The sequence below is a fragment of the Nanorana parkeri genome, unplaced genomic scaffold, assembly GCF_000935625.1.
Source record: "Nanorana parkeri isolate BGI_ZX_2015 unplaced genomic scaffold, ASM93562v1 scaffold201, whole genome shotgun sequence".
In the NCBI taxonomy this organism is placed as follows: Eukaryota; Metazoa; Chordata; class Amphibia; order Anura; family Dicroglossidae; genus Nanorana; species Nanorana parkeri.
The window spans coordinates 758,964-772,369 of NW_017306469.1; the positions used below are offsets into that span (position 1 = coordinate 758,964).

At 44.8% G+C, this 13,406-nt stretch overlaps 1 protein-coding gene across 1 annotated transcript in view; it reads right to left on the minus strand.

The window, feature by feature from the left end:
* MRPS14 (mitochondrial ribosomal protein S14) overlaps positions 1–467 on the minus strand; it is a 1,959-nt gene extending 1,492 nt beyond the window's left edge. The window contains exon 1 of the mRNA XM_018555544.1: positions 388–467. Coding sequence (XP_018411046.1) covers positions 388–432 — 45 coding nt within the window. The 5' untranslated portion in view covers positions 433–467. The remainder of the gene's footprint in view (positions 1–387) is intronic.
* Positions 468–13,406: the final 12,939 nt, after the last annotated feature.

Sequence of the window (13,406 nt, forward strand, 5' to 3'; positions counted from 1 at the left end):
TGATTTGAAGGTGGGGGGCACCATGAAGGGAGAACTTTGATGCAAAGGGAGGAACCCCACTTTTTTGTGTTTCTTGGCATGGGAGTTGAGAAACGCTGTTATAGGGTGAGCTGTGCACTGTAAATGCACCAGCAAGTGATCAACAAATCATCAACTATGAGTCTGTCAGCTGCTGCGGAACAGGTCCTGATATACACTAGAAGACCTCAGACCTGGCCAGTGCATATATCCTACGAACTATCCCGTAGTGTATTCATGTGAAGCCACGATGCCGCAATGACTCCCTCCCATTCTATACAATCTCTTCTGTGATCCATATTCTCCCCTTCACCCTCATTACCCACTTCTTGCCCTTTTACCACTCAGTCCCCTCGTCCTTGTACTCACCTGCCTGGCACTACGAAACACGGAACCCAGCAAGGACGCCGCCATCTTCCCGGCTGTCAATTCAAGCGCGTCCAACTTTATTGTTCTGCACAGAGTGTGTTCTTCGCTGGGCGGATAGTCTGAGCACGGTCACCATGGTAACAAGAGACGGAAACCCGCGATGCAGCCAATGAGCGGCTAGTAGTTTACTGCACAGGTTACATTCAGTGCAGCATGAGTTATAATTATTAGCTGGCTCAATGAGATTTACTCTCAGCATGGATATTATAGAGGGCTATGATGGACACCGACTCTGGGGAAAAGACTCCACAAGTTTTAATATATAGTATGTATGTAAGGGAGACAGTTTAGTATATAGGCAAATAACTCACCTCCAGTCACACAGATCATAAAGAATTAGCATGCAACAGATAATTTGTTAAACCTACCAGAGATTTTTTTTTCCAACTCTGTTTTTCCTTTTTTAATGGCTTTTTGAATTAACAAATGCAATATGTAGAGCAGTAAGGGCCAGTTCACCAGCAGACTGTAGACAGAGCCGGTGTTCTGTCGAAAGCACCAACTCCTCTAGACCTCCAACGTCCTGACTTCTGGTTTAGTTAGAAGTAAGAGGTTTGACCGAGAAGGCTGTACTGCAGTGCGCCACCCACGGCATTTCCCTATACACATATACTACACAGCAATAAAGTATTCAAATGAACTAGGGTCAGACTAATCCAGCATGTCATTAATATCAGTTGCCCCACTCAATATGGCCCCAAGCGGCGGACATATTGAGTGGGGCAACTCAGATTAATAACGTGCTGGATTTGTCTGAACCCAGTTCATTGTAATACTTTATTGCTGTGTAGTATGTCTATAGGGAAATGTCGCGGGTGGTGCACGTGCAGTAGAGCCTTCTCGGGCAAACCTCTTACTTCTAACTAAACCAGAAGTGAGGTAGTTGGAGATCTTGACGAGTTGGAACTTTCGATAAAACACCGTCCTCCATAGAGGGGCGCCGTGCCCCTCTATGGAGGACGGTGCCATAGAGGTACCTACTCTGCCTAATAGTACCTACTCTGCCTAATAGTACTCTGCATAATTCCCATACAACACCAGCAATAGCAAGGAGGGTGCATTCTTCACAAAATGCCCCCTCCTGCTCAAAGACCAGCTGTGCCTACAGAAACCGCTGACTTCTGCAAACACAGGGGAAGGATCCCGGCGTTGCATAAGGCTGCCCTGTAAAACGCCTGTCTGATGTGCACAGGCAGTTACAGCAGCCTTATGCAATTCGTGCCTACTGGTGCCTGAAATGGAAATCCAGCCCTGACTGTAGAGGGGACAGTCGGTGGGCAGTAGGAGTAAAAAAAAAAAAAAAAAAGCCCTGGCATCAGGTCAGCGGGGTGTGTGTGTAACCCTTCCAGGGGTCAATCGGAGTAAACAATGCTCCTTTCTTGGCAAAAAATGGAAGTAAACAATGCCCCTGTGTTGGTGGTAAGTGGGAATAAAAAGTACCCCATCGATGTTATCGAAGAGATTAGGATAGCAGAACCGTCATTGGTGTCAGTGGGAGTAGGAAAGCCTCCCCGTCTTTGGTGTTCATTGGAGTAAGAAAGCCTCCCCATCGCTGGTATCCATTGGAGTAGGAAAGCCTCCCCGTCTTTGGTGTTCATTGGAGTAAGAAAGCCTCCCTATCGCTGGTGTCCATTGGAGTAGGAAAGCCTCCCCATCACTGGTGTCAGTGGGAATAAGAAAGCCTCCCTATCATTGGTGTCAGTGGGAGTAAGAAAGCCTCCCTGTCATTGGTGTCCATTGGAGTAAGAAAGCCTCCATATCAATGGTGTCACTTGGAGTAGGAAAGCCCAAATGCACCGATGCCTAGCCCGATACCTGAACTACCAATATCAGGAAGTCGAGCAGTGAGTCATTACACGCTGCCCGGTTTCCGGATTGGCCCGGGAAGCCGCCTCCATGCTCCCTCGTCACTTGGGACAAGGGAGCATGGAGCCGGCCATTTAGGAAGCCGGGCAGTGTGTAATGACTCGTCGTCTGGCTTCCTGATTGGTCGGGACGCTGTCCAATCAGGAAGCCAGGCGGTGAGTCCCCCAGCTTCCTGATTGGTCAAAAAGCCAGCTTCAATCTTCCTCGTCACCTGGTGACGAGGAAGCATGGAGACGGCTTCCCTGCTAATCGGGAAGCCACGTGCGAGTCTTTACACGCTGCCGGACTTCCCAGCTAATCAGGAAGCCAGGTGGTGAGTCATTACACGCCGCGTGACTTCCTTAATGGGACTTTCGGTATCGGTGAATACTGAAGAAAAGTATCGGTACTCGTACTCGATATCGAAAAACCGGTATCGGTGCATCCATAATTATAACCCTCCCTTACTCTATCCAAAAAATGTTTGTCTTCACTTCTTCCTATGAAGTGACCTCCGCCACCATGCAAGGAATGTGTTGAACATTTTTAGGTGCACAGCAATATGCAGTACCATCGAGAGGAATGATACATTTTTGTCTGTAACAAATTACCCCCCGTTTGATTTTATAACGATCGAGCAATTAAATAAAAAGACATTAGTTAACCTGATATAGCTGAAGAGTTTTCTTTAGGGAGCAAATAAGTGCGTAATTACGTAGATAATGATTTAGAAACAACACCGTGTTGTACAGCATTCCAGCACACATCATTACCAAAATCAGCTTCACCATACAATTAAAATGGAAGTGATTAGCACAATCTTCACTGTGTCTTGTTAATTATTTGTAGCAGTTTTATATACCATGTTGTGTTGTTGCACTGAAAATGTAGTGATTCAGTGATAAAATTAGCTGAGCTTGGATCTAAACAACAAAAATTTTATAATCCGCAGATGCGGGAAAAAGACGGTTGCACGTCGGCCTGTATGTGGTATTCCAAAATCTTATAGGTTTCTTCTAACACAATTTATGACAAAAGATATAAATTGATATCCACTAAACCAACGCTGCAATAAAATATGACCAATTGGTCATACAGACGGATTTATTTATAAAATCTATGCCAGGGTATAGGTGGGCAGATGCCATTTACACAGCATTCGCACCACTAGATGGGGCCATTGCGGGCTCTCTGGTGGTCAGTGTGGACTCCAGGTGGTCAGTACAGGCTCTCAGGTGGTCAGTGCGGGCTCTCAGGTGGTCAGTGCGGGCTCCAGGTGGTCAGTGCGGGCTCCAGGTGGTAAGTGATGGCTCCAGGTGGTCATTATGGGCTCTCAGGTGGCCAGTGTGGGCTCCAGGTAGTCAGTATGGGCTCCAGGTGGTCAGTATGGGCTTCAGGTGGTCAGTGTGGGCTCAATACAGTCAGTGCAGGCTCCAGGTGGTCAATGAGGGCGGTCAGTGCGGGCTCCAGGTAGTCAGTATGGGCTTCCGGTGGTCAGTATGGTCTCCAGGTGGTCAGTGGGGGCTCCAGGTGGTCAGTATGGGCTCTCAGGTGGTCAGTGCAGGCTATCAAGTGGTCAGTATGGGCTCCAGGTGGTCAGTGGGGGCTCCAGGTGGTCAGTATGGGCCCTCAGGTGGTCAGTGCAGGCTCAAGGTGATCAGTGTGGGCTCCAGGAGGTCAGTGCGGTCTCCAGGCAGTGAGTGTGGGCTTCAGGTGGTCAGTATGGGCTCTCAAGTGGTCAGTGCAGGCTCTCAGGTGGTAAGTGTGGGCTGCAGGTGGTCAGTATGGGCTCCACTGTGTAACCTGAATAAAAACGTTTCTAAACTAGTGCATTATATTTTGTATGTTTTTATTATCTGTATAATCTGGTAACAGAGACCAAAATATTCTTTAAAAATATTTTTGATCACGGGATATAGACCAGGGGTGCAACAAAACTCAATAAAAGTAGATTTGTGGGTCAGGGCTCCAAACTGGGTCCCAAATCACTTATTTGGCTGCGATGATGCACTGTTGGGCTCTGTTTGCAGACATACTTTTTTGGGGACATAGAAAAGTTTCAAAATTGGGGCGATGATGGCATGTTGACACGACATCTATAAAGGAAATTCTGGCTTTCTGAGTTAAAGACCAACTCTGGGCAAAGCAAGAACTCCAAAGACATGCTGGCAAGTTAATTGGCTCCTGTTTAAATTGGCCCTCTATGTATGCATGTGAGATAGGGACCTTAGACTGTAAGCTCCTTGAGGGTAGGGACTGATATGAATGTGCAACTATGTAAAGTGCTGCGTAAATTGTCGGCGCTATATAAATACTTGTAATAATAATAATAATAATAACCCCCATAGTACCCCCTCTCTAACTGATCAGTGGTGTAAAAAAAAAAAATGGCCCTTTTTACTCACCTAAAGCTTAACCCAAGGTCAGGGGACATTCGAATCATCCTCTCCTTCTTCTCTATAGATCCGGCGGGGTCTTCTTTTATTGCCCTTGTCAATGTCTGCGTGATGTTAAGACTTTCTGTTTATGAGACCGGGGGGGGGCTCCAAGGTGACCAGTCCTCAACGAGATAACGAGCTGGGAAAAATGCTAGGTGCACAGGGCCGGAGATATTAATTATTTTTACCTGGAGTTGGGCTTAAAAGATTTTTTTAAAGATAAGAATGATAGTGATTGTTTGTTTTTTACTCCTTTAAATTGCTTCAAGTTCTTTCATTTTGTAATATTTTTCTTAATAAAATAGCATGGAATTCACTCCTAGCACAAGTATGAAGAACATGCAAACGTCTGCTGCATTACCTCGACATGCCTGTAGGTGGTGCTATGGGCTTTTACATTTTTTGCTGGATACTGGCCCTGTAGGCAGCAGTTTTATGATCAATAATCATAGCTACAACTTAATCACTTTAACTTCTAGTTTGGAAAGCAAATAGACATATATTTCTGAACGGAATAAAAAGTTCTAGATTTATAAGGTAAACAATAACAGATAACCAACCAGCAGTATGTGATGCAGCTTTCAAAAATCAGAAAATCTACTCAGTTATCTTTAATCTATGTAAAAAATACAGGCTGATTCGGCAAGCTTTTCAGAGATTTTTGGCAGATCTGCTACTCCTTGTGACACCATTCTGCCATAACCTCACATGATTATGTGCTGTGAAACCTCACTTTTTCAAAAAGAATAAAGATGGTGATTACAGCACAAGGAACACTTGGCCTTTATTAGGTATTAGCTCAGGTTCCAACCCAGTCCAAACTTTATCTCCTCCTGAACCCAGAAGGCCAAGCACCCCATCAACTACAGGTCAGGGTATTCCTCATTCCTCAGGCTGGGTTCCAACATAGGCAACAGTATTTTAAGCGTTTTTATGCGCATAAATCAAATCTTGCGTTTTTGCAAGCAGATTGCAGCTTATTGATATTAATGCTCATAAAACGCTCGTAAAAACGCACGTAAAAACACAGCAACGCATGTTTTCAAGCATTTCCTATTAAGTCTATGGGGCCAAAATGAGCTGTACAATGGCAAAAAAAGCTCATGTGCTTTTTTCAGCGACAGGTGTTTTGCTTATTGCAAAAAAAAAAAAAGCTCAGATGTGAACAGGGCCATAGAATTTAATTGGAATTTTTTGGGGCATATTTTATGAATGTTTCTTAGGACAGAAAAAGCGCTACAAAACGCTCAGTGTGAACCAGGCCTCAGGGCAGGATGCTTACACTGACATCATTGACCTCAGCTCATCCTTTGCCTGCAGCATCTTCCTGGGTTTACATTAAGCAGCTATAGAGATTTAGTTAACAGAGAGGTCAACAGTGATCTCAGCTTCTCGAAACTACCAGTTGCTTAGGTTTTGGATCTCTTTTATGTAAAACTTTATCTACAAAGTCCTGGAAAGCAGTAATAGAATACATGAATGCAATGCATCATGCAAAATCAATATTGCAAATGATTCACTCATAGGCAGTAAAAGCTTTTCATTTTAAAGAGTCAGCTCTATTTATGAAGCCCTACACAAGGATAAGGATCTTTGTTTTAAGCCATGTGTTTGTATTTTAAATCTCACTGGACTTCTTATCCCGGTGTACAAATTAAGCCTAATGTCAGTTTAAAAAAAAAAATGAAATTCAAAGAAAGCATTATAAAATACATGTATAAGGTTCACCACATGTTACAATCGAATCATTCAATTTCTCTACAATAAACTTTAGATCTACTAAAACTATTGTAGCGCTCACCCCCGAAGGAGCTGCTGAATGATCAGGTCTTCTGTTTCACCTCTGTGACACACCACAAGCAATGAATCCACAGCACACCAGCACACCTTGTGGGATTTTAAATAACTATTTACTGTATAGAATAATCTGAATAGCAGTATACAACATCAACATTTATCTCTACACAGCATAACACGGAGACTGTATATGAGACATCAGCATAACCGCAATGAACGATAAATGCGTTTCTTCCAACTATGAACTTGTTGGACAGTAATCAAACTATATATATACTTAGTCCCAAAGTACCCGGGTACCTAACACACTGGCCAGTGGTAGTTTCTTCAGCTAGCTGACGTTGGGGCCCAATACAAATGGTGGAAAAATCTGTGTGTACTGTTAATGACAACAGCAGGCCGGAGGCCTCTCACCCATACACGGAGGGAGATGTCCGTCTGTAGCCGGCAGGGATGTCAGCAATTATCTTCTGTGATGAAGAACTGTATATAAGAGCTGCAGTCTGATGTCATCAGGGGTTCTGGTCATCAGATTTGGCGTCCGTCCGGGCCGAGTCGCCACCCGCAATGTCCTCTCAACAGGTCCAGGCAGGAACAAACAGCGATTTACTCTGTGTAGCAGATGTCACTTCAGGACTGCACCTGTGACAAGTGAGCACAGTCTCTCCACAAGCTGGCTGCACAACACAAGCAACAGCAGTCTGGCCTCCCTGTGTCCTCACACCAGACTGAGGCCAGCAACCTTTTTGCACCAGAGTTCACTTCCTTTCTCCCCTGTAGCACTCTGGGAACCGTAGTTCAGGTATCCATTTTCGTTTATAATTCCTCCTCAGCTGTGTCCACAATCCCCACAAAGCTGTGCTCTCCGGCTCCACCTGCAGCTGCAATATCTTTTCTCTTAAAAGGAGCTGATCCCACAACAGGGCTACACTATGTAATATGAGGACCAACCTAAACTACCCAATCAACTTGTATTCAGTCAGACAGGCCCTTGTACTACATTCCTATTGGTAAAGGTAGAAAACAAAAGGGAACAGAGCGCCACCTCCGTGTGTAAAATCGTTTATTACAATAAATAAAACAAGGGAATCTTCGATCAGCGCTGAAAAACGCCCAGGTGTGAACGCAGTATTAAGCTTGATTGCACTAGAGCTGAAAAACTTCTTTTTAAAGGAAGACTGTAAGAATTTTGGAACACTTTCATTGTCACTTTTGTTAAGTTTATATATTTTTAAGCTAAAGATGTTATTTTTGACTCTGTGTAAAGATTCTTTCTGGTCGTCGACATGCAAAATGCTATAAGGTAGCTGAAGCGACTCTTCAAACATCGAGTTGCAGAAAAGTGAAATCTGGTTGCGAGTTCAATTTACACATTGTTATTGTTCCTAGCACTGCCTTCTCGACTAGACCTGAACAGCTTTGCTGTGCAGAATTTTGTGCCTTGATAGCACTAAATTTATCTAAAAGTGGCTCAAGCAATATTCTTCCAAAGGACAGGACGTTATCTACCCATCTATTCTTCCTGAAGCACATTCATTTTAAAAACTATTTAATTCCAAGGAGTCCCTGACATTTTTACACATTTTTTATGAAGGTTATTAAAACATTGAATAAACGAGCTTGCCATTTTATGTGTAGTAGCCCTTTAAAGGCTTTTCAATTTAAATTTGTCATGTTAAGCAATAGTCTTTGAGCTTCCAATAATAAAAGGTAAGCTCTAATAGTTTGCATTGCTCAAATGCGTTCTGTCTACACGCTTTTGGAAATGTGTTTCCTACTGCAATCAATAATCGGAAAGTAAATATGCTTCCATTTAGCCCCGGCATTGTCCCTCGGTGGTTTCTTTCATTTTTCTCCCAGTGCTGCAATTTACTAGGAGCCGGGGAGACATAGGTAAACGCAGATTAGATATAGGATTTCACATAAATGTGCTGTATCTACCACTGTATGAATGCCATTTATATGAAGGATGTGGAATCATTAAATATTAGATTTCCTACAGCCTCCACGTTTAATTCTTGATGTGAGTGCTGTAATGTTCCACATATCTTTTTCAATTTAAAAGATATATTCTCTTGTGACATCTGCTTCTAGTTTTAGTTTTGCATCATGAGATTGACTACCATGATTTCAGAAAAACTATGCTTGTCTTTTCAGAAGATGAGATATCGACGTGTTCAGGTCTCTTAAAGGGAATTTATAATGGTTTTGTATGCTCTTTCTTTTTTTCTTCTTCTCATGCACAGTAAAAAATATAACATTTTAGGAAAAAAAATTATTTTTAATTCAATCAGCTTTTATTGAGGACGGCCATCACCGAACAACTTGAGTATGTGTGAGAAGTACAGGTTTCGCAGGTTAACATATGCTAGTATTACATCCAGATGCAGGCACCATCCAATATATACCGTCAGGTTATTTTAAAGTAGAACTCCGGGTAAAATTTGTAGTAACCCTTGTAGCCGGGCTACCCCCCACTGCAAGGATTGAGTGCTCTTTTTGGTATAGGGAGGGAAATAGCAAAGTTATACTCATCTGATCCTCCGAGACCGTCCTCTCTCCCCCTCCACTGCAGCAGTCTAAGGTCCCGTAAATCATCACGTCCAATACACTGTGTGTAGGGTTTGAGTACACAGAGGAACATACCATCACTGCAGCGTAGATGGAGACAGGGAGGAGGGAGTGCTGTCACAACCGTCCGGCTCGGAGGATCAGGTGAGTATAACTTTGTTTTTTTCCTCCTTCTAGATAAAAATGAGCACCTTACCCTTGCAGTGCAGGGGGTAGCTCTGCATACTGATATGAAATTATCTGTCGTTTGTTAGTTAAACAAATATTTTGTGCTTTTACAATTACTCTATATCCACCTCCTGGTTGAGCGAGGCACTGGTGATGTAGCCCTGGCCTCACAGATGCATCCTGGGAAGGCTACATCACCAGTGCCTTCCTGAGAAATCTCATATGTAAACTGCAAGTTCTCAGGGGAAAGGCATTTTCCCCATCAGGTGATGTGCACTGTCACATGTTCCAAGAGGCAGATCCACAGGCTAAGAGCCACAATTATGCAGCTGTAAGTATGCATTCTGCTGTAATGGTGGTGGACAGCGCTGTCAAAAGTGCATGTCCTTACAGGCAGAATGATCTACCGGACACTGCCTGTATAGTTCTGGAGCCGCGGTGGTGTCACTTGCCCTTGGCTGGTAAACTTCTTTGTCACTCTCACCTGAGCCCCTCCTGCTTTGAACTCTTACTCACATGACTGCAGTCAGCCTTGGGGACCCGCCATTGGCCACCTCTAGCTACATCTCTCAAGGCTTTTGCCAAATCAGAGAATATGGTGAGCAGGGGACTGCTTGCTATCTGCTACTTTTCTGACTACAAATTTTGACCTAAAGCCCCTTTCAGACGGGTGGTCCGATCGGGTTCGCCTGGCAGTTTTTCAGGCAGACCTGATCGGATGCCCGATGTACTGTAAGTCTATGGGCAGCTGGGTCTAAACAGAAACACTTGTGGATCCTTACCTTTAAAAGGTAAGGATCCACAAGTACCTCATCATACATTATTTCCTTTCCCCATACAGTCACCCCAACATTACTCAGCGTCAGGCAGCCTTCATAACCTCTCAGTACAGTTTTCTTTTAAAGCCCAAATCTAGAAGCAATAAACTGCTTAGAGAAAACAGAAAATCAGCTCTTGTTGCAATACTCACTCTGAGGTCCAGTACCATTCCTGTCACATGTTAAATGACACCTGACATCATTCATCCCATCTCCTATGAGCTCAGGGCATCATGGACACAACCCATGGGGGTTCATCATAAAGCCAGCATGGGCTCATAGGAAAATTAATGGTATTCCCGATTTCCCACTATCATTGCAGGAAGAAGAAGAGGACCCGTGGCATCACATGACCATACTGAAGGTGCCAGGGAAAAAAAATATGTAAACATTTTTTTTTCGAAACATGTGGTGCTGGTGGTGGGGTAGGGAGTTGCCTTGCCTGGAGTTGGGCTTCAAGTCTGCAGCCCAGAAATGTATCACCTGGAGCTCTTGGCCTGCTTGTCTCTCATACCTGGACTCCAGAAGCATGGAGCACATTGAGGCCCCCGTTCACATTGAGCGATTTATTGCACGATTTTTGCCGCGATATCGCTCATATTTCCGCGCTATATCGCTCTATGTAGCTTCACCAATACATTTCAATGTAGCTGTTCACATCTCGTCGCTCAATATCGCTCAATATCGATTGTAGCTCGTCGCTGGTAGCTTGTCGCTCCTACATGACCCTTTTTTAGAGCGATTTTGAGCGATATTGCTCCTGATTGCATACAGCCCAATAGGAAGAAGTTGCGCGATGTCGCGCGACATGTCGCTCGTCGCGCGACATGTCGCTCGTCGCTCAATGTCGCTCAAAGTCGCGTGATTTCCATGTCGCTCAGTGTGAATGGGGTCTGAGACAATTTATCAGACTATAGATCAAACACACGCTGGAGCCAATGCTCCAGCGTGTAGAATTCTGGCTCAAACTAGGGAATATTGGAACTCTTTTGAAGCACTCTGGTGTTTGAAAGAATTTTACACATGCAAACTGGCTTAAATTTAACCCTGTGTAATCCAAAAAAGAACACTTTAGAAATCTAAAGACGCTGTATAGGAGTCTGTATAGGAGTCTACTAAGAATATTAACAGTAACAGCAAATTTAAAAAGAGAAATACACTTGTATTAAAAAAAACCCTAACTTAAACATACCGTCCTCCATAGCAGGACTCCATACCTGAGATATTGATTGGCAGCTGTTCACTTTGCAGCCTGCTCGGGGGGGTGCAGCCTTTACCCTTTCTGGGCTAAATTGTGTACAGCATAGAAGTTATATTTCTTTTATTGCACAGATATGAGAGCTGTACGATTGCAGGGACTGTAAGGATTAGGAATAGCTTACTTTCAGTGCTGATAAGGCAAGTATTCAGCTTTAGGGGTTATATTATAGTGATATTAAAGTCAAAAGGTTTTTAAGCTATTTCAGACACGGATTAAAGCACTTACAATGGATTCTGCTCCTTAATTGTTTTAAACATGTTAGCTTCTTGCAGAATCAGCTGCTCTCCTGAGCACTGGTCCTGATTTCCTGTTTTAGGGTGGCTCCTTTTCCTTGTAGGGTCCTATGTAGCCACCCTTGTGTGTGCTAGTAAGCTGTGTGTGTCCCCACAAACATATATAAAAGGATTTTGTTTTGAAGAATATTTGGAGTGCTGGTGACCATTCGGCTCATCGGTTCCACAAACATACAGACACAGCAAGGCAAGCCACACCACTCCTTCTTGCCCTCTCTCCTCTCTTCTCTAAGCTAGTAGACAGTTGCTGGAGACCGTGCTCTCCCTTGTGATCTTCTACTGGACATGAAGTTCAGGGAAGCAAAGCTGAGAGAGTTGGAGCCAACTGTTCGGAAACATGATGACTGTAAATGCTTAGGCAAAAATGTAAATAAATGCTTTGCTAGGCAATGTATATAGATTTATATATGATTTAGATTCATTATCGTGGGGGGCGAATGCGCGCGGCTGTCGATGTCGGACGGTGAGTGAGACGGCTCCGCAGTTCCCTCGGACAAACTCCCCATAAGCAAGGAGCTAACAACTCCCCAACAGCCGAGAACGTTCGCACTACCCTAGACTTACCTCGCGGTATAGAACATGTCTAATACCGGGCAGCGCAGAAACCAGAAATCCCAACAAACGGGGAAACCCATTGCAGAGGCCTTAGCTCGCGCCTCGGCCAAAATGGCGGCCCCATCCACCTCACGCACGGCACCTCCACAGGCAATATCTGCATCAAGCAGTGACATGGAGGAAGAGGGACAAGAAGACCCCCGCCAGCAAAAACGATCCCACGGCAACCTACTACATCAATTTGACACAATGCTACAAAAGGCACTTCAGGTGACCTCAAAGCAAATCACCGACCGTCTTCTGAAGGAAATACGGGAAATCGATTACCGTACAGCGGCCCTATAGGATAGATGTGACGGCATCTCCCACGATCTTGCGGATCAGGGGAAAGAACTGGACAATTTACAAGATGACAACAAAATACTACTGTCCAAGCTTGAGGATATGGAAAATAGATCTCGCAGATCTAACCTCCACATCAGAGGCCTGCCGGAACACATCACAGACCTGTCTGCCACGGCCCTTGTCTTATTCCAAGAACTGGCTCCGGAGCTCCCAGCGGACCGTCTAGAAATAGACCGCATCCACCGCACACTGACCCGCAGAAAAGTGGATGGCCCACCGCGTGATATACTGGTAAAACTCCACTTCTTCCGCACGAAGGAATCACTGCTTGCAGTGGCCCGCACCAAGGCCTCCCAAGCTCCGCTCGTCTTTCAGGGTACGGAGTATCAACTCTTCACTGATCTTGCCCCCTCCACCATAATGAAGAGGAGAGCTTTGAAGCCATGTCTTGAAGTGTTCACTAAATGCCATATCCCTTACAAGTGGGGATACGCTTTTTTCCTATGGCGGGAAACAACACTCCTGTGGCACACTGGAAGAAACTCAGGCCAAGATGGCGGCCCTAGGCCTCACAGACCCCCGCTCGACCGCTCCGGACACACAAGGCACACCTTCCTCTACCTCCAAACGCAACCGCAGCGACTCCGATCCCAACCATTCCGGGGACTCCCGAGGCCCGGCACATAAGATGACACCTCGACCAAGCCCATCAGACTGAACTTTCCGGTAACTAAAAGGTACTCTTCCTTTGCCTCCCTGTCATCCTGGATGGACATTCCACAAGGTGACCTGGAGATAGACTCACAGATCTGCAACGTGAAGTCCGGTAATGGTAGCCTCTCTTCGCCCCTGCTGGTGCCCCTCATCC